The sequence below is a fragment of the Gigantopelta aegis genome, chromosome 4, assembly GCF_016097555.1.
Source record: "Gigantopelta aegis isolate Gae_Host chromosome 4, Gae_host_genome, whole genome shotgun sequence".
Lineage (NCBI taxonomy): Eukaryota > Metazoa > Mollusca > Gastropoda > Neomphalida > Peltospiridae > Gigantopelta > Gigantopelta aegis.
In genome coordinates, this window is record NC_054702.1 from 25,070,129 (window position 1) to 25,089,812 (window position 19,684).

A 19,684-nucleotide genomic window follows, 5' to 3' on the forward strand; every position below is an offset into this window, starting at 1 on the left:
CTAATTGTTTTTACTGTGCCTTATCAAGTTTGTTGAGCAATGCTGGCCAATTTTTCGGATTGCATGGACATATTTTCAGATGTTTTAGTTTTTGTGTTTTTTTCAGCCTGAAATTGTTCGGAAGCTAAACCTGTCGGTGGCAAGGTTCACAGATTTCTTTGCTGGGAATGTTCCTTCTTTTGTTATGTCAAAAGCCCGCAAGAAAGGTCCTGCTAAGACCATTCATACAAGTGAGGTGGAATCCACTGTTGATGAGAGAAAGAAGGCAAAGAAAAGAGAAGAAAAGATGAAAAAGAAAGGCAAGAATGGTGACAGATCACAAAATTGTGTATTAAAAAGTGTTTCCATGTTTTGTAATCTAGCATGCAGTCCATTACTGCCACTTACACATTTTTTCTTCTTGTTTTTTTGACGTCACATAGGAACTGATTCGGTGTAAAGAAATCAATTTTCATGAAAAAAGTATTGTGCAATGGTTAACTTGGCTACCATGATTTTATTTTGAAATGCCTAATTAGAAATATTTTTTTGTAGAAGTGCCAGTGGAAGACCCTGCTATGGAGCCCAGATTGACCCCCGAGGAGAGAGCGATTCTCCAGGAGCAGATAAAACAGGAGAAGCTTGCAGAAAAGATGGCAAAGAAAGAAGAACTTAAAAAAAAGATGGAGGAAGAGAAACTAAGGAGGAAAGAAGAGAAGGCCAAGGTAATTGCTGCAACTGTTAGAAGGGAGAAAGGAAATGTTTTATTTAACAACACACTCAACACATTTTATTTACGGTTATATGGCGTCGGACATATGGTTATGGACCACACAGATATTGAGAGAGGAAACCTGCTATCGCCACTTCATGGGTTACTCTTTTTTAATTAACAGCAAGGGATCTTTTATATGCACCATCCAACAGACAGGATAACACATACCACGGCCTTTGGTATACCAGTCATGGTGCACTGGCTGGAGCGAGAAATAGTCCAAGACCCAGACCGATCGTGCATCAAGCGAACGCTTTACCACTGGGTTACGTCCCACAATTTTGAACATAAAGATAAGTAGCCAAACACATTGAACTAAGGCATCACATGTTTGGAATTCATTTCACTCCCATGTTCATGAATTCTGGATTTAGCTCAATCGGTTGAGCACTTGCCTGATGTGCTAGTTGTTAGAATGAAAGTCTGTTAAATGTATACAAAGCTCAGATTACCAGGCAAGGCTTGACATTGAGGTTGGGCAAGCAGCAAATGGCCCTCAAAGTGTACAATATGCTTCCTGATAATCAATTTCACAGGCAATATTTGCTTTCTAACTTATGTCTAAATTGTAGAGTGGGTAGAAATTAATCTGATTGTGAAAAAATAAAAGGGGGCGGGCATCAAAACATAATATGGTGCAGCACCCGCTAAAATGGATCTGTGAGAACTGCAACCCCTGCAATTAAGAAAATATCCACTGCAAAAAAAACTTGCCGTTGAAAAAACCCTAAATATAGTCCACGGCAAAAAAGTGCCATACAGAACTAACAACTACACAGCAATCTCCACGGCATTGCTGATTGCTGTGGGCAATTGCAGGGATTGGAACAGTGACATTGTTTCCAGATTAAAATTTGAGAAGCTTCCTGGGTTGTTTTGTTATTTTTGTTCATGTGTATTGTAATCATAGTTTTGTGAGGTGTGAGATTTTCGGAGGTGGGTGCAATAGCATATGACACAACTAGGGAACAGAACTGGAAAACAAAATACTTTTTCATGTACATATATTGTTTTCGGTCAGATCCTTCTAATATTGTGTTGTGTTATGATACAAGTAGTCCTTGTGTAGAAATTAGGGTAGCCACAAAATTTTATGGCACATTTCTAACACACACACACACACACACACAAACATAAAGTGCCATCCTAAACACATTTGACTGTAATCCATAAAATAACAAAATTGGAGGTGAAGACATTACGTTAAAGATATACGTTTGATATTTATTGTGTATGAAGCCTAAGAAATAGTTCTACAATGTCCTATCATTGACCTACAACAAGCAGACGTGTATGTTTACCTGTACTGACTGCTGTGTGTTTATCATTCTCAGGAACGTGAAAAGCTCCGAGAGGAAAAACGCTTACAGCTGGAAGTTCTGAGAGAATGGAACCGTCAGAGGGACGACTTGGAATGCGATGACTTAAAAGTAAGCACTAGATTTTAGAACTGATGCATGTAGAACCAAAATTCTTTGTTGCAATGGTTGATGAATAATTTAAATCCATGAAGATTAGTATAGATGGCCATGTACTGTAAATATTATATTGGCTGCCCTTGAAATATAGATCATGTTGCGACAGCAGTTTTGTACAAAGTAAATACCAAATGATAATAAATTGCCACTGCAGATCAATTTACATTTACGTCAGCATTGCTGATTGCAGTTACAAAAAGATGAGGGCTGTCAAACATGAATTGTGGTCAAGATAGAATTTTTTACATATTTGTTTGTATTTGTAATTAAATGTATAAGAATAGTGATTTTTAATATCTTTTATTGAATTTAGCAAGGTGTTTTATTTAATATAAAAATTCACTTCATTACTCTGTGCTATTTTATACAATTTGTAACTGATACAGTTAAGCATGATAAGTTCCCCCCCAAATTAAAAACAATTGTTATACCATTACGTTTATCAGGGGTGGGAATTCTCCTCGGATCAGCTGTTTTCCTCTCATGGAACATTGCGTTTCCTCGCATTTTAATTGTCCTTTCCTCCAAAATGTGTCAGATGGCACAGATTTTAACCTAGGATTTCAAGAATTTCCAGGACCCATCTAGATTTCCTCTTTTTTACAGTTCACCAATTCCCACCCCCAATATTTGTATACACTGTTTCCTTCCTTTCCATTTAGGTTACAAATTCTGCATTTAGGATAATGTTAAGAATGAGTGATCTACGTAACAATGACTCTTGGATAACTCCTCGGAGGAAAAAACTTGTTTCTTCTTTCTTTTTTTGATCCTTGCACATTTCTAATGTCCAATGTAAGTAGATGAACAACATTCAGGAATCAAAATACGTTGAGAACTGTCATTCTGGATAACAGGGGCTGGTTGTTCAAACCTTAGTTAGCTTAACCAGGTGTTAACAGAAATCTTCAAAACCAAGAACTGAATCAAAACAAATAAATAGAGGATACTCCCCCAAGTATCTTGTGCAGGGGTGGAAATTCTCCTCGATTCAGCTGTTTTTCTCATGGAACATTGCGTTTCCTTGCATTTTAATCGTCCTTTCCTCCAAAAGGTGTCAGATGGCAGATTTTAACTTACGATTTCAAGAATTTCCGGGACCCCTCTAGATTTCCTCTTTTTTACAATTCACCAATTCCCACCCCTGGTTTTTTTTGTAATACTGATAATGGTTGTTTCCAGCTTCTGCCCGAGTTTTGTCCAGTAACGACGCGAGTCCCGGGAGAACTGTTTGGTGGGGCCGTCATGGTGCTAGAGTTTGTACACATCTTCAAGTCAATCTTCGACTTTAAACAGTTCTTCCCAAAAGGATTTACATGGGGTATGTAAGCTTATATTTTGTTTATATTTATATTACAAAATTTGTATTGTGGTTCTGTGCCTTAGAGAGAGATTATGTTATATCTGAAGTATTTCTTGGAGATAATTTAGGGTAAAGTGCATATAAAAGATTCTTTGCAACTATTTGGTAAAAGTAACAATATTTTCAGAAGCATACAAATTGTACTTTTTTTTTGGTTCTCCTATCCTAACGGCATTTATCAAAAATGTAGATAAGGATTAGCCTCCTACTGGTTCAACTAGGTAGAGGGACTATAGGTTTCGTCTGTCTGTCTGTCTGTCTGTCTTTCTGTCAATCCATCTGTTTGTCTATCATATACAGTTATAGGCCAATTTTGACATTGATGGTGATCTACCATTTTTGACAGAGTTATGGCTCTTGAATATAGATGATAAGAAAATTTATTGGGCCCGCTTTAGCAGTACTTTAAAAAATCTTGTTATACTTTGAAAATAGTTTAAAGCATATGCTCGCATTGACCTCCTAGTATACACCTTGAATGCTGATGAAACTAAATCCAAACATGAAATGATGAACAACATTTGTTTGACACCAAATAGCCAATGTATTTTTTGAGCTGGGGTCTCGTTAAATATTCATTCATTAATTCATTTATTCATGAAACTGGTGATAATTGTAAATGACAAGTTTTATTTTGTGTCCCCCAGGAATGCTGGAGTCTGCGTTGCTCGACCACGACGTTGACGGCCCGCTGTGCGACCTACTTCAGATGCTGCTTCTCGCCATCTTCAACCTGCAGGAAGAGGAGGCCGAGGAAGTCGAGGAACTCGAACTCAGCAAGAATGAACCCAGTGAGTGAGAGGGAGGGGGGTGGAGGGGGCGAGGGAGGGTGAGAGAGATCGTTATAGTCTATGTAACAATTGTTTTTAAAATTATACATATAATAGTTACAATTTGAATAAAATAGCTTCACTGTGCTGCTCACCCAGTGAGAGAGAGTTTTTATGAAAAGAATTGGTTTTCATTTTTGGTAAATGTGTTTCCAGAATTGTGCCGTAAAACATGATGTTGGGTAGGCTGGCTTTTTTTTTTTTTTTTTTTTTTTTCATTATTATTATAAACTACAATAACCCCTATGTGTGGGCATGTTATGTATATACTTTTCATGTACATATTAATAAAACACAATTTTTTTAAAACAACATCAAAGAAATTTTTTTAATGTGATCTCTTTTTTTTTTTAGATATGGTTGACTGTCTAGACACACTTTTTTTGGTGGAGGTGGGGGACTAACAGTCACAAGTTATATGGAATAGCTTCTAACTAGTAAAACCGAGTTGGATATGTTATAAATAAACAAAAAACATATATGCATAGTAATACTGTTATCTATTTCCTCAAACCAGGTTTAAAAGAAATTAAAAAACAAATTCAATGAAAAATTATTGCACCATCCTTTATCTTATATGATAACAGTAAGAAAACAACTAAGCTCTTTTTTTAAATTTTGTAATGTAGTCAAGTCTGCCGTTGTTGATTATATTTGTTTTGCTGTTTTCAGGTATTGAACATCTGGATGAAACTTTGGAGCAGGACTGGTCGACCAATCAGATGATTCACTCCGCCACTGTAATGTCACAGAACCCGCAAGTCTTTCATGGTGAGTACAGTACAGATATAAATCCTCCATGTTTTCAGATTTGGCATTTACTGTGAAATCACTATGGTTCATGGTAGTCTAATTTTTGTGAAATTCGTGGACTAGTGCAGTCAACAAATTTAAGAACTTGGGCGAAAATAAAAATTAAGTTTGTTTGTCCTAACCTGACCTACCCACAAAAATCGGCCCATGTCAAAATAATTTTTGATGTCTTTTGGGGAAGAATTTATATTATTATTTTTTTTGTAATTTTATGTTAATCTGTGACTGAATTGAGTATTATGTGTAGCGTTATATGCAAATTATTTGTTTCTTGCAAAAATATGTATGGAGCAAAAAAACAAACAAACCTACCTACCTAACCACATTTGAAATTACAGGTCGGAAATGGACAAACAAAATTATTTTTAAGGATGACATCAACAAAAATATAATACGTGTATACATATAATACTAATTGTATGCAACTACTGTCCAATCCATGGATTTAAGTACCCAATGAATTGTGGGGTTTTTTGTTGTTGCAAAACCAAGAAAATAAAGGATTTCATAGTAATTCTATGTTACAATCATGTTCTTTAATAAAAAGTTCACAGTAGTTTCACTATTTTTCATGATTTTGTTGTTGTTGTCCAATGTCATTATTATCCTTGTGATATATTTCTTGTAAATCTTTTGTGGACATCTAATCTAACTGGAAAAGAGAAGTAATTGTAACGTTTTAAGCGTGTAATGACCAACACGTATTCATCAGTGGTACGTTTCTGTACACGTGCCCCTATTATACAATGTTTTCTTTAAAAATCTTTTGTTGACTCTTGTGTATTGGCTGGCCCCTTTTTCTATAATGTGTGTTTGTGTTTGTCCCATGGGTAAAAACTATTGACATCTTTTGATTTGTTTGCAGGAATGCCGTTAAAAGAAATGCTACTTGATCAATTTACATTAACTGAAATACTCCGCATCCACATTCTCTCATCGGGGGCACGAGCTGGCGTGAAGAATGCCCGATTTCGTTACCAGCAGAGGGGTGGCTACACCTCTTTAGATGATGCAGGACTGGCCCTGCGCTACGAGGACCCTGCTGTTTTGAAAGCCCTGTCATCAGATAACATATTTGACCTGTCACCAGGTATTTAAAAAATAAACTGTAATTAGTTTTATCAGCATTCATACCATTGTGACTGTTTCAGAATTGATGATGGGAACTACAGGAGGAATTTTTTTTTATAATCCTATGACTGATAAAATTTCTGTCAAAGGACAATCATTTTGGACTTGGTTAAAAATCTTTTCCTTCATCTCCACAGTGATCGAGAATTTAATATACGTGCCTGCTGAAAATGTCACGTATGTAATTTATTATATCTGCATCAAAAAAATTAATTTAAATGTAACGTGTAACAACCATTTTTCATTAGTTTGGCTCTATTTGCTATATTTGTTTATAAATAATTTCAGCTGTTATATTAAACATTGTTATGCTATATTTATTTAAATGTTATTTCAGCTGACAAGTTAAAAGTTATCAACACACTAATTCAGCAAATCATGTCTTACGCTGCTACAAGAGATATCATAGAAGAGAGTTACGAGAAACTTCGACTGCTCAAATACGAACTTAAGCAGTTACAGTGGGCGGAACAAAGACGTGAACGTGAAGAAACGCAAGCAAGGTTTGCCACAAAACATACATAGCAGTCAATTTTAACAGTCATCTGGTCATGACCTAATGGCTAATATTCATTTAAGTTACCCACTGAATGCCTAATAAATCACAGCCGACCATTATCAAACAGTGTTAATCAGTGCCATATAGCATTCTACATGTAACATAAATATCTGAATTGGTTTATATAACAAAACTGATGGCATAATACATACCATTGAATGTAAGAATGTGTTTAATTTTATTACAATAAAACAAATATAAGAAAATGTTGACATAAGTTTCTAGGAGGGTGCTGAGTCGTGCTTTCCCTGAAAATGTGTTCAAAATTTAAAATTGGCTTTTAGCAGGCGGAGGTTTCAACACCCAAACCATCCCTCTGCACATCTGCCTTCATAGATGATTAATAATGGTGTAATACATGTATATCACATTGTAATGTTTTATTTCTGTTTAACTTTGGAAGATTTGGGATAAATTTCCTAAAACATCCAAGACTTTTGGGAAACAATTGTATGAAAAACAATTCTGAATAGTACAAACAGTTTAAAATAAGCATTTAAATAATTTTATTTTGACCTTACTTATCCATCTTCAGTGATGGAAATAAGCAGAAAACTTCACTAGTCCATCGGACATATACATCTAGAAATCTACTTGCAAGAACCATACACTTGATTGCTCAAAATGAAACTGTGTTGAACATTTTTTATTTGTCCACCGGACAACCACCAAGGTACATTTTGCTTGTCCGAGCAGATTTTCACTTGTCAGGACAAACGGACAAGTGCTTATTTCGAATGCTGATCTTCCTTAATGATGTCTTGGTACATTTGTGTGAAATAGATGCCAAACACATTTATAAGGCTAGCTCTGGCAATTGTCAAATTTGCGAATTTTATTTTTAGTTGGCGAAATAATTTTACTACATTTTATTAGAAAATAACTGGTTTTCTGTCATTTTTTAAGTTTAATAGACAATTTGGCGAATCTTTGTGTTCACCCAGAACTAGCCCTGCTGATTTATATACGATGGGTGTAACTGCTAACCTGTGAATGTAATCTTAACATGTTGTGTGAAATGGTTTTTGTTTTGTGTGTTGATGTTTAGGTACAGGAAGCGAATGGAAGAGCGGCAGAGAGAACAGGAGCGAAGACTTCTCAAGATGCAGGAGAGAGAACAGCATATGAGAGAGGAAGAAAACAGGTCAGTCAGTCAGTCAGCAGCCATGTTTTTAACCTTTAAATTCAGTCTGGCATGTTTAAACATATAATCAATGTGCTCTAGTGGTGTCGTTAAATAAAACAAACATTTAAACTAACAGATCGTAAGATTAAGATTTTATGGTAGTCTTTATCTGTCTTCATGGGGTGGGAATTCTTGGATCCGTGGTTTTCCTCTCATGGAACATTGAGTTTCCTCACATTTTAATCATCCTTTCCTCCAAAATGTGTCAGATGGCACAGATTTTAATCTAGGATTTCAAGAATTTCCAGGACCCATCTAGATTTCCTCTTTTTTACAGTTCACCAATTCCCACCCCTGAAAAATGTAATTATGGACTAATGTTTTTTCCGTCATCCCAACCAGTGTCCCACGACTGGTACACAAACAGCCATGGTATGTGTTGTTCCATCTAGGTAACGTGCATATAGAAGATCTCTTGCTGCTTTTCAGGATGTAACATGGCGGCAGTAGATTTCCCCACTTTTCCGTGACTAGTGTGTCTATGTGTATTTATATTATTATACATTAATTGTAAGGTAATAACTTGGGACCCCATCCCCGACATTACCCAATTTTTCTAGAATAAAAGAGGTGGGTGGGTGGGTGAGAGGAACAATAAAATATAGGATGTATCAGGGGACAGATATCTGCCTTCCCCCTCCCCATTGTGTTGCTATAAATAAAAAGGAACTGTACTTTAATCCTAAACCTATCGTTCAATTTCAAAATATATTCAAATACTAACCCTAAAGTTTAAAAGAGATGGGGCAGGCAAATATTTTATTTTACTGTGTAATTATTTTTGTTTTAATCCTAACTTTAGCATCATATTTAACTGCTGTTTTTGGTCTTTCAGATCCCAGCAGGCAAATGGAGACATTACAGTGATTGATGGAACCAAACTAAAACCATTGTTAGTGGATGGAGACCGTAACACGCCCAGTCCAAGTGTTGTCATTGACGACGAGGTGACTGCCGAGGAGAAGGAGGCCGTGAGGATGAGAGAGCAGGAGGAGGAGGCCCGGAAGAAAGCCCTGTTTGAGAAGAAAGAACACGAGATGATCCTGAAGATTCTCGAATATCAGAGAACTAATGCAATCTACCCAATAGGCAGGGACCGGATGTACCGGCGGTATTGGTTGTTTCACTCGCTGCCGGGACTGTTTGTCGAAGATAATGAACTGTTTGTGCCCGACGACATCATCAATCCGGTTCTGCAGGATCCCGATTCCAAACCGTCGTGTAAAAACGAAGCTAGCATTCCAGTTTTGACGGCAGCTGAGGAAAATAACACGAGCACCAGTAGCGACAAGGAGAACCAGGTTCTTGAGACTCCGACTAAGGATGCCAATGGTGTGCCGGAAGATTTAACTAATGGCATGACTGTACCATCCAACCCAAGGCTGGATGTCTTGAAGAAATCCGATGAGGATTTAATAGTGATTAGTGATTCAGAAAGTGACAGTCAGGTTATAAAAGATGCTGCTGCTGTTTCCAAGATGGAGGTGGTGGACGGAGCCCCACCCAAACTGGAGGCGGTGGACGGAGCTCCGCCCAAACTGGAGGCAGAAGCTCCACTTCCTGTGCGGGACACTGAAATCACGAGACAGATTCGGCAGCGGCCGTGTGTCAAGTGGTTGTTTGTCAGTGACCTGGAGCTCGTTGACAGGCTGGTGAACAGCTTGAACAGCCGGGGTTTCCGCGAGAGTGGTTTGAAACAGTCGCTCGTGGAACTGAAAGTGGTCCTGTATAAACTGTTGAAACACTGTCCGGTGAATGAACTGACGCAGCCACCGGATGCGATTGAAGAGGCTCGTGTGAAAGCGCTGTCAATGACGCGGGGAATTCTCGGGAAGAAGGCGGCCATGGGGACCGTGAAAAATGATTCAGCAGAGGAGACTCTCGAACTCAACCTCAGAGACATGCTGTTAGATTTGGAAGATAGAATATACGCTGGGGCGCTAGGACTTGTAAAGGTAATAATATATGCTGGGGCGCTAGGACTTGTCAAGGTAATAATATATGATGGGACGCTAGGACTTGTAACTAATAATATGTGCTGGGGCGCTAGGACTTGTAAAGGTAATAATATATGCTGGGGTGCTAGGACTTGTAACGGTAATAACATGTGCTGGGGTGCTAGGACTTGTAACGGTTATAATATGTGCTGGGGTGCTAGGACTTGTAACGGTTATAATATATGCTGGGGTGCTAGGACTTGTAACGGTTATAATATATGCTGGGGTGCTAGGACTTGTAACGGTTATAATATATGCTGGGGTGCTAGGACTTGTAACGGTTATAATATATGCTGGGGCGCTAGGACTTGTAACGGTAATAATATGTGCTGGGACGCTAGGACTTGTAACGGTAATAACATGTGCTGGGACGCTAGAACTTGTAACGGTAATAATATATGCTGGGGCGCTAGGACTTGTAACGGTAATAATATGTGCTGGGACGCTAGGACTTGTAACGGTAATAATATGTGCTGGGACGCTAGGACTTGTAAAGGTAATAATATGTGCTGGGACGCTAGGACTTGTAACGGTAATAATATGTGCTGGGACGCTAGGACTTGTAACGGTAATAATATATGCTGGGGCGCTAGGACTTGTAAAGGTAATAATATATGCTGGGGCGCTAGGACTTGTCAAGGTAATAATATATGATGGGACGCTAGGACTTGTAACTAATAATATGTGCTGGGGCGCTAGGACTTGTAACGGTAATAACATGTGCTGGGGTGCTAGGACTTGTAACGGTTATAATATATGCTGGGGTGCTAGGACTTGTAACGGTTATAATATATGCTGGGGTGCTAGGACTTGTAACGGTAATAACATGTGCTGGGGTGCTAGGACTTGTAACGGTTATAATATATGCTGGGGTGCTAGGACTTGTAACGGTAATAACATGTGCTGGGGCGCTAGGACTTGTAACTAATAATATATGCTGGGGTGCTAGGACTTGTAACGGTTATAATATATGCTGGGGCGCTAGGACTTGTAACGGTAATAATATGTGCTGGGACGCTAGGACTTGTAACGGTAATGACATGTGCTGGGACGCTAGGACTTGTAACGGTAATAATATATGCTGGGGTGCTAGGACTTGTAAAGGTAATAATATATGCTGGGACGCTAGGACTTGTAACGGTAATAATATATGCTGGGACACTAGGACTTGTAACGGTAATAATATATGCTGGGGTGCTAGGACTTGTAAAGGTAATAATATATGCTGGGGTGCTAGGACTTGTCAAGGTAATAATATATGCTGGGGTGCTAGGACTTGTCAAGGTAATAATATATGCTGGGGTGCTAGGACTTGTCAAGGTAATAATATATGCTGGGGTGCTAGGACTTGTAAAGGTAATAATATATGCTGGGACGCTAGGACTTGTAACGGTAATAATATATGCTGGGACACTAGGACTTGTAAAGGTAATAATATATGCTGGGACACTAGGACTTGTAAAGGTAATAATATATGCTGGGACACTAGAACTTGTAAAGGTAATAATATATGCTGGGACACTAGGACTTGTAAAGGTAATAACATATGCTGGGACACTAGGACTTGTAAAGGTAATAATATATGCTGGGACACTAGGACTTGTAAAGGTAATATATGCTGGGACACTAGGACTTGTAAAGGTAATAATATATGCTGGGACGCTAGGACTTGTAAAGGTAATAATATATGCTGGGACACTAGGACTTGTAACGGTAATAATATATGCTGGGACACTAGGACTTGTAAAGGTAATAATATATGCTGGGACACTAGGACTTGTAAAGGTAATCATAGTTGACAACACTTGGAATAGTTTTAAAGTGACAGCACATGATACGAGTGCCTCAGACAAGAATAGCAGATTGTATTGCAACTGATGCAATGTTAATGTGTTGTGACAATCGGCTGTTCTCGTGTGTGGCTCTTATATCACGTGGTGTTGCAGTTAAGATACAGCCTGTTTAGGGAAGCTTTTCAATTCTTTATGGGCTGTTCCAAAATTGATCACATCGGGAGACGGGAGGCAGTTTGTTTTTGTACAACCAATCTAGAAGCACTGATTTTTCTTTTCAGATTTTTCCCTTTTCCGTTTCAGAATTGACAACTTCAATTTTAGTATTAAAAAATTCTGTTTTTGTTCTATTAACACACACACACACACACACACACACACACACACACACACACACACACGGTCGTGGAAAATCAGTGTCTCTACCAATCCCTAAAAATATTTTTTTATTTAAACCAGGTATGCAAAGAGAAATTGCAGTAGCCACACCAAATATGAATTAAAATTTATAATGCATTCCACTTCCCCCATGTAGTTAATTCTGGAACAGTCTTAAATTGTACCTACACTTTTGCATATTTTGTGCCATACTTCCCTCGATTACATACAATTTTAGAATTATAAATTGATATGGATCGAACCCTTCTAAAATTGTCATTCCTCATTCCTGTACTGTGGCCAAGAAAGTTTTACCTTGTTTTTAATAATGTAAATTTGTTCCAACGTGAACCCAGCTGGATGTATTGCACATAATTGTTTTTAATAATGTAAATTTGTTCCAAAGTGAATCCAGCAGGATGTATTGCACATAATTGTTTTTAATAATGTAAATTTGTTCCAACGTGAACCCAGCAGGATGTATTGCACATAATTGTTTTTAATAATGTAAATTTGTTCCAACGTGAACCCAGCAGGATGTATTGCACATAATTGTTTTTAATAATGTAAATTTGTTCCAATGTGAACCCAGTGGGATGTGTTGCACATAATTGTTTTTTAATAATGTAAATTTGTTCCAATGTGAACCCAGCGGGATGTGTTGCACATAATTGTTTTTAATCATGTAAATTTGTTCCAGTGTGAACCCAGCGGGATGTGTTGCACATAATTGTTTTTAATAATGTAAATTTGTTTCAAGTGGGGGTGAGACGAAGCCCAGTGGTAAATCATTCGCTTGATGCGCTCCAGCCAGTACACCATGACTGGTATATCAAAGGCTGTGGTATGTGTCATCCTGTCTGTGGGATGATGCATATAAAAGATCCCTTACTGCTAATCGAAAAGAGTAGCCAATGAAGTGGTGACAGCGGGTTTCCTCTCTATATCTGTGTGGTCCTTAACCATATGTCCAACACCATATAAATAAATAAAAATGTGTTGAGTGCATCGTTAAATAAAACATTTCCTTCCTTGTTCCAAGTGTTATTGATAACTGTTTCAGACCGATGACCGCCTGTTGTGGCGCGACACCATTGAGCAAGGTGGATACAGCCCACTTACGTCAGACCCACTGTATGCCAGACCAAATACACAGGACAAAAATGGAGTGTATGTTTTTACAGATAAATCTTTTAATCTTTATTAACCATGTTGGCCTCAAGGTCTTAGTTTGAAAAACCAAAGCAAGTGATCAAGAGGTGTGTTGCTATAGGTTATTCGTTGTTACACCTAAGTTTTATGTAACAAAATTAAATATGAAAATCCTTTATTTTTTTAAAAATAAATAAATCATTGTTTGCCATGAGAAAAATCAAGGTAAGCTATTCATCACTTTCCTGATATGGTGCTAGGCGAGCAATCGCATAAAGTTTCCAATAAAATGAATACATTTTTTTTAATGCAAGGCAATCAATTTGCCAGTCTCCTAAAACTGTCATGGCAAGTGATGACAGGAGCAGGATTGATTAATCACTTTTCCTGGCAAAGACTGCTAAAATGTTGAAGAGCTGGGGTTGGTGAAAATGAGGACACTATTCCGAAAATATTAATATTGTCATTAACATGAATAATTTTAGTGCTTGGATTAACTGACGTCGCTGAGTGTCATTGAGCTTTTTGTATATTATACTGAAGAAAATTATTGTTACGGAGCATTAAATTGTAATTTTTTATGTTTCGTTTTAAATTTTCCCGCAGCATCTCCCCTTTTTAATATTGGATGCTTTCACAAACTAATTGATTGAGTTCGAGGCTGTATCGAACTATATGACATCACAAATTGTGGCCACCTTTAAAAATTAGTGTATCAGTGAAACAATTTAGGTCTGGGACGATTGATTTAACTTTATACAGAAATGATACAAAGAATTTGGGAACAAAATAGCATTACGTTAAGAATTTTGTCAACTACAGGTACAAAGTAGCATTCATAACTGTGGTAATCTGTTCACTACTTAATTTTGGTCCCTGTTTTAACATGCTGAACACCTGCTTACTACTTAATTTCGATCCCTACTTTAACATTAAGAATGTGTTTGTCACATCTAACATCTGGAGTTGCTTATATTTACACAGGGAAAATGATGTCGCTTCCACCACCTCTACATCAGACGTGGTTGTCAAGGATTTGGCACGAGCCTTACTGCAGATTGCAATGGGAATGGATGATCGATTTCTGTTGCTGCCACTTGGTAATATTTACTTTCTACCTGTTTCAGATGTGTATTATTGTTTTGCCTTTATAAAGGCATTATGTTCTGATGCAATGGCGTCAACTATTGTGTTAAACGTTTCATAGTACAGTTTCACATATAGATCTGGTTCTCACAAACTATACGTTCTAGATCAATGAAAGGTAGTTTATACTTGCATCTGTGGTGTTCATCACAGTCCAACAAAATGTTTAGCGGAATTCTTGTTTTATATTTCAGGGTTGGGAATTCTCCTCGAATCAGCTGTTTTCCTCTCATGGAACATTGCGTTTCCTCGTATTTTAATCGTCCTTTCCTCCAAAATGTGTCAGATGGCACAGATTTTAACCTAGGATTTCAAGAATTTATGGGACCCCTCTAGATTTCCTCTTTTTTTACAGTTCACAAATTCCCACCCCTGATATTTGTATACACTGTTTCCTTCCTTTCCATTTAGGTTACAAATTCTGCATTTAGGATAATGTTAAGAATGAGTGATCTACGTAACCATGACTCTTGGATAACTCCTCGGAGGAAAAAACTTGTTTCTTCTTTCTTTTTTTGATCCTTGCACATTTCTAATGTCCAGTTTACCTCAGTAATTTATTTTTAAAATAATAATAATAAACTTAAAATGGTGTACTTTTTTAACAGCATTATTTATATTAAAATTATTAACTTCTATTCCGAAATAAGCTTTAACTGGCTTTATTGGTTGTCTGTAGGTGAAGATGCGGCGACGAAGAAAGCCAAGCAAAAGGCTGTTCTTGAAGCTATGAAGGAGAAAAATAAGAAGATGAAGGCAAAGAGAGAGAAAGATAAGGAAGAAGAGAGTGAAGGTGGATATATTTTTTATTTTTTTTAAAGTGATCTTTTTAATCGGTAAATGTTTTACACGTGAAGTAGATTAGATAGAGACAGAGAGAAAAAGGTGGGTAGTGGTAGGTATCGAGAGAAACTTAGGAATAGTTTGAAAAACCAAAAGGAAATTTGAGGGGAAAGAGAGTACTGGAGAGGTGGATATAGATCAAAATAAAGTTTGTTTTGTTTGATGTCACAACTAGAGTACATTGATTTATTAATCATTGGCTATTGGATGTCAAACATTTGCCTATTTTGACATAGTCTTAGAGAGGAAGCCCGCTATATTTTTCCATTTGTAGCAAGGTATCTTTTATATGCCCCATCCTAGACCGACAGTGCAACAAGTGAACTCTTTACCACTGGTACCGGCCTTGGTGGCGTCGTGGCAGGCCATCGGTCTACAGGCTGGTAGGTACTGGGTTCGGATCCCAGTCGAGGCATGGGATTTTTAATCCAGATACCGACTCCAAACCCTGAGTGAGTGCTCCGCAAGGCTCAATGGGTAGGTGTAAACCACTTGCACCGACCAGTGATCCATAACTGGTTCAACAAAGGCCATGGTTTGTGCTATCCTGCCTGTGGGAAGCGCAAATGAAAAATCCCTTGCTGCTAATCGGAAGAGTAGCCCATGTAGTGGCGACAGCAGGTTTCCTCTCAAAATCTGTGTGGTCCTTAACCATATGTCTGACGCCATATAACCGTAAATAAAATGTGTTGAGTGCGTCGTTAAATAAAACATTTCTTTCTTTCTTTCTTTCTTTACCACTGGCTTACGTTCCGCCCTCTGGATATAGAAGCTCGTATTTAAGTATTTATAGGAAAAAAATTCTTTTTTTTCCCTAGTGTATTACTACACAAATTTCACAGCATTAACCTATTTTTAAAAATCTATTTCAGAAGAGAAACCTGAAGTGAAATCTTCCAAGAAGAAAATTCTCGAGAGGTGGTCCGAATCCCTCCTGTCCTGTACAAGTCTTTCCCAGATATTTCTCCACCTGGCCACGTTTGAGAAGAGTGTGGCATGGGCCAAGTCTGCACTGCACGCACGCTGCTGTATTTGCCGACGGAAGGGCGATGCCGAAAAGATGCTGTTGTGTGATGGGTGTGACAAAGGACATCACATGTACTGTCTCAAGCCAAAACTTGACGTGAGAAAAATAGACTTGTTCTCGAGTATTGTATTGTGTTTATTAGTCCCTACCGGTCCAACTGGATGGGACTATAGCAGGGGTTATAGAATTTTTTTTTAATTCACTTGCCATGGGGCCAGTAGATTTGAAAATTCACTGGCCATCGTGAAAAAGTCGCTTGCCCAATTTTAACTGTTATGACGCCCAACAGGCCTCCTTACTACTGATAAAAGCAAAAACCAGTAAATTAAAATAATTAACTTTTTAATGTACATTTTGCTTACTGAGATCATGTTTAATCAATTTGTCAATTTACACAACAGATAGGCTCTAGTATAGGTTTCATCTCTGTACCTCTGAAAGTTTGAGATTCAATTTTGTTTATAGGTTTATCATGTACTGTTACAAATCAAGTTTGTTGCCTTTCCAGGTTATTTACCCATTTTTGACAGTTTTCCACACTTTTTTATTTTTTTTATAACTAATGCCTGAAGGTATTGGTGATGAAATTTTGTAGACTTTTAAAGATCAAGTTTAACTTTCATGGTGATTTGCCCATTTTTCATACAGGTGAAATTTAGGATATACATAAATTTGTTGGGCTCGGTAGGGGACATGTGCTTTAACAATACTCTCAGAATGGTTGTTTCATAATATTTTGAGAGTTTTTTTTAAAAGTGTTTTATTTTTTAGAAATACACTTTGTTTTGAGTGTTGTCTTTCAGAACAATTTGCATTGTCTTGAGTGGTATATCTTTTTTTTGTTCGTGTGTTGTTTTTTTGTCTATGTTATGGTGGGATGTCTAAAACTGAGGTTCAGTGGTAAAAGGGCAAATAGCTCTATGGATTGAGTTTTTTCCTGTCCCAACCAGTGCCCCATCACTGATATGGCTACTGATAATGTCATTTCAATTGTAATTGTCCACAGTTATTTTTGCACGTCTGAACATGGAATCAAATGTTAGTTTCTACTTTGTATTTAAATTTGCATATACATATTTGATGGTTCAGCTTTTTATATGATTTCATCTTGTTTGCATAAAATGATTTTCGCAAAGTAGACTGGATTTGATCTGAAATCCTGAAATATGGCCTTTATTTGAATATGGTACAGTGTTCAATTTTTTAAAGATCATTTCAGCTTTTATTTTTAAATGGGTATCGCATCTTTGTACCAAAAAAACAGGGGGTAGAAAATAATCCTGGATTAGCTAAAATCTTTGTTTTTCTTTTTGAAACAGAAAATTCCAGCGGGAGATTGGTTTTGTATAAACTGTCGACCCAAGGAGGTGAAGCGAAGTCCTCGGAAAGATCGTCGTCGCACGTTCAGCCAAGAGGAGTCAGCCGAGGAAAACGGTTCCAGTGATGAAGATAAGGAAGAAGAAGAGATTCGGTACGTGTGCTTTAACACTCGCATACTAGTCACTGTCATTGCCACAAATACCCGCATTGTTGAATAGGATCAAGTACTGTTAAAAAAGTTCTGCAAATAAATTCATTTGTCCTCTAAATGATGCACGGTCGATCTAGGATCGATCCCCGTCGGTGGACCCGTTGGGCTATTTCTCATTCCAGCCAGTGCTCCACATCTGGTATAACAAAGGCTGTGGTATGTACTATCCTGTCTGGGATGGTGCATATAAAAAATCCCTTGCTGCTAATCGAAAAGAGTAGTCCATGAAGTGGCGACAGCGGGTTTCCTCTTATAATATCTTTGTCTGACACCATATAACCGTACATAAAATGTGTTGGATGCATTGTTAAATAAAACATTTCCATCCTTGTCCTCTGTAAAAGTAGTAGTAGTAGTATTAAGGACCATCCACTTGCCCACATTTTCCCAAGCATACAAATTGTATGGGGGCTGATCTAGCTTAGTTGGTAGAGAGTGATTGCCTGACGACTGGTACGTGCTGTCCATTCTGGGAACATGTATATTAAAAGATCTGTTGCTACTAATGGAATAATGTGAATTACTTCATGGACTATACGTCAAAATTATTACATTTTTGACATCCAAAAGCCAATAATTAATAAATCGGTGTCATTAAACAAAACATTATTATTATTATTATTATTATTATTATCATTCACTTTTAACTGTTGGAAGAATAATAATGCATGAAACATAGCTATTTCAACCCAGTGTACCATTCTCTGTATTTCAGATCTGTGAACAGTGAAGATGATTCTGATGACAGCTCATGTTCGAGCGACGGAGATTCGTCCGAGGATGAAGAAGACGCGCACGATAACACCTGCACTAAGTGCGGTAAAGCGGGAATGTTGTTGTGCTGTGACACCTGTTCAGGCTCCTACCACCTCCAGTGTGCTGATCCGGTACTCAAGAAAGTACCCCGGGGGAAGTGGCAGTGTCACATCTGTCTCGGGCTCCACAAACACGGCAAAATAAAGATTGCAAGAGGTGTGTTATTTTTATTTTTTATTTTAGCAACAAGTTACAAGTATTAGATCAGTGAACTTTGGTTGATTTATTAATACAGGCTTTCTTCCAGAAAATAATTTGAGGGTACATAATAAAAAGAAAACAGATCATAAGTACCCCTACTGTGGTAGGTGGTTATGGGTTTGAAATGGGACACTGCATTTCATAAACCTCACACTTGTTTTTAAACAGCAGGGGTCTAATTCACAAAGGTCTCTTTGGCTCTGTTAGACAACAAAGCATCCTCTTTGCAAGTCTCTTTTAGCATTGCACTGCGAGATCGCAAAGTTGCGAGAGTTTAGTGAATTGGGCCCCAGTTCTTTGACTAATCATTTTAAAAATTATAAAAATGTATTACTAAATTTCCAACATTTTAGGGTAGGTAATTTTACCCTTTGTACCCTTTGACAGAAACTCAGGAATATTCATCTCAATGCATGTTTTAAAAAAATTGATTTAAAGAAAAAAAAATCTTTTTTCTTTCTTTTGAGATTAATTTAATTCTGCGAATTCTTATCCTGAAAGGTTTCATACTGGCTTTTAAAAATCTTCTTTTTCTTTGTTTTTCTTCAGCACTTCAGAGAAATTGAGGGGAATTTCATGAAAATGAAATGTCTCGGAATTTGACACTGAATTTAATGGTGCCAGATGATTTATTTTTAAAAGTTCATATTTGTAATTATAATCATTGGAATGTGTAGTCCCTTTTC

General features: G+C 37.5%; 1 protein-coding gene across 1 annotated transcript in view; it reads left to right on the top strand.

The window, feature by feature from the left end:
- LOC121370261 (bromodomain adjacent to zinc finger domain protein 1A-like) overlaps positions 1 to 19,684 on the top strand; it is a 30,310-nt gene that overhangs the window by 6,460 nt on the left and 4,166 nt on the right. The window contains exons 6-21 of the mRNA XM_041495388.1: positions 107 to 299; positions 535 to 704; positions 2,089 to 2,184; positions 3,415 to 3,553; positions 4,243 to 4,386; positions 5,098 to 5,196; positions 6,104 to 6,328; positions 6,707 to 6,872; positions 7,977 to 8,072; positions 8,950 to 10,069; positions 13,346 to 13,452; positions 14,419 to 14,534; positions 15,260 to 15,373; positions 16,296 to 16,546; positions 17,770 to 17,921; positions 18,697 to 18,953. Coding sequence (XP_041351322.1) covers positions 107 to 299; positions 535 to 704; positions 2,089 to 2,184; positions 3,415 to 3,553; positions 4,243 to 4,386; positions 5,098 to 5,196; positions 6,104 to 6,328; positions 6,707 to 6,872; positions 7,977 to 8,072; positions 8,950 to 10,069; positions 13,346 to 13,452; positions 14,419 to 14,534; positions 15,260 to 15,373; positions 16,296 to 16,546; positions 17,770 to 17,921; positions 18,697 to 18,953 — 3,445 coding nt within the window. The remainder of the gene's footprint in view (positions 1 to 106; positions 300 to 534; positions 705 to 2,088; positions 2,185 to 3,414; positions 3,554 to 4,242; positions 4,387 to 5,097; positions 5,197 to 6,103; positions 6,329 to 6,706; positions 6,873 to 7,976; positions 8,073 to 8,949; positions 10,070 to 13,345; positions 13,453 to 14,418; positions 14,535 to 15,259; positions 15,374 to 16,295; positions 16,547 to 17,769; positions 17,922 to 18,696; positions 18,954 to 19,684) is intronic.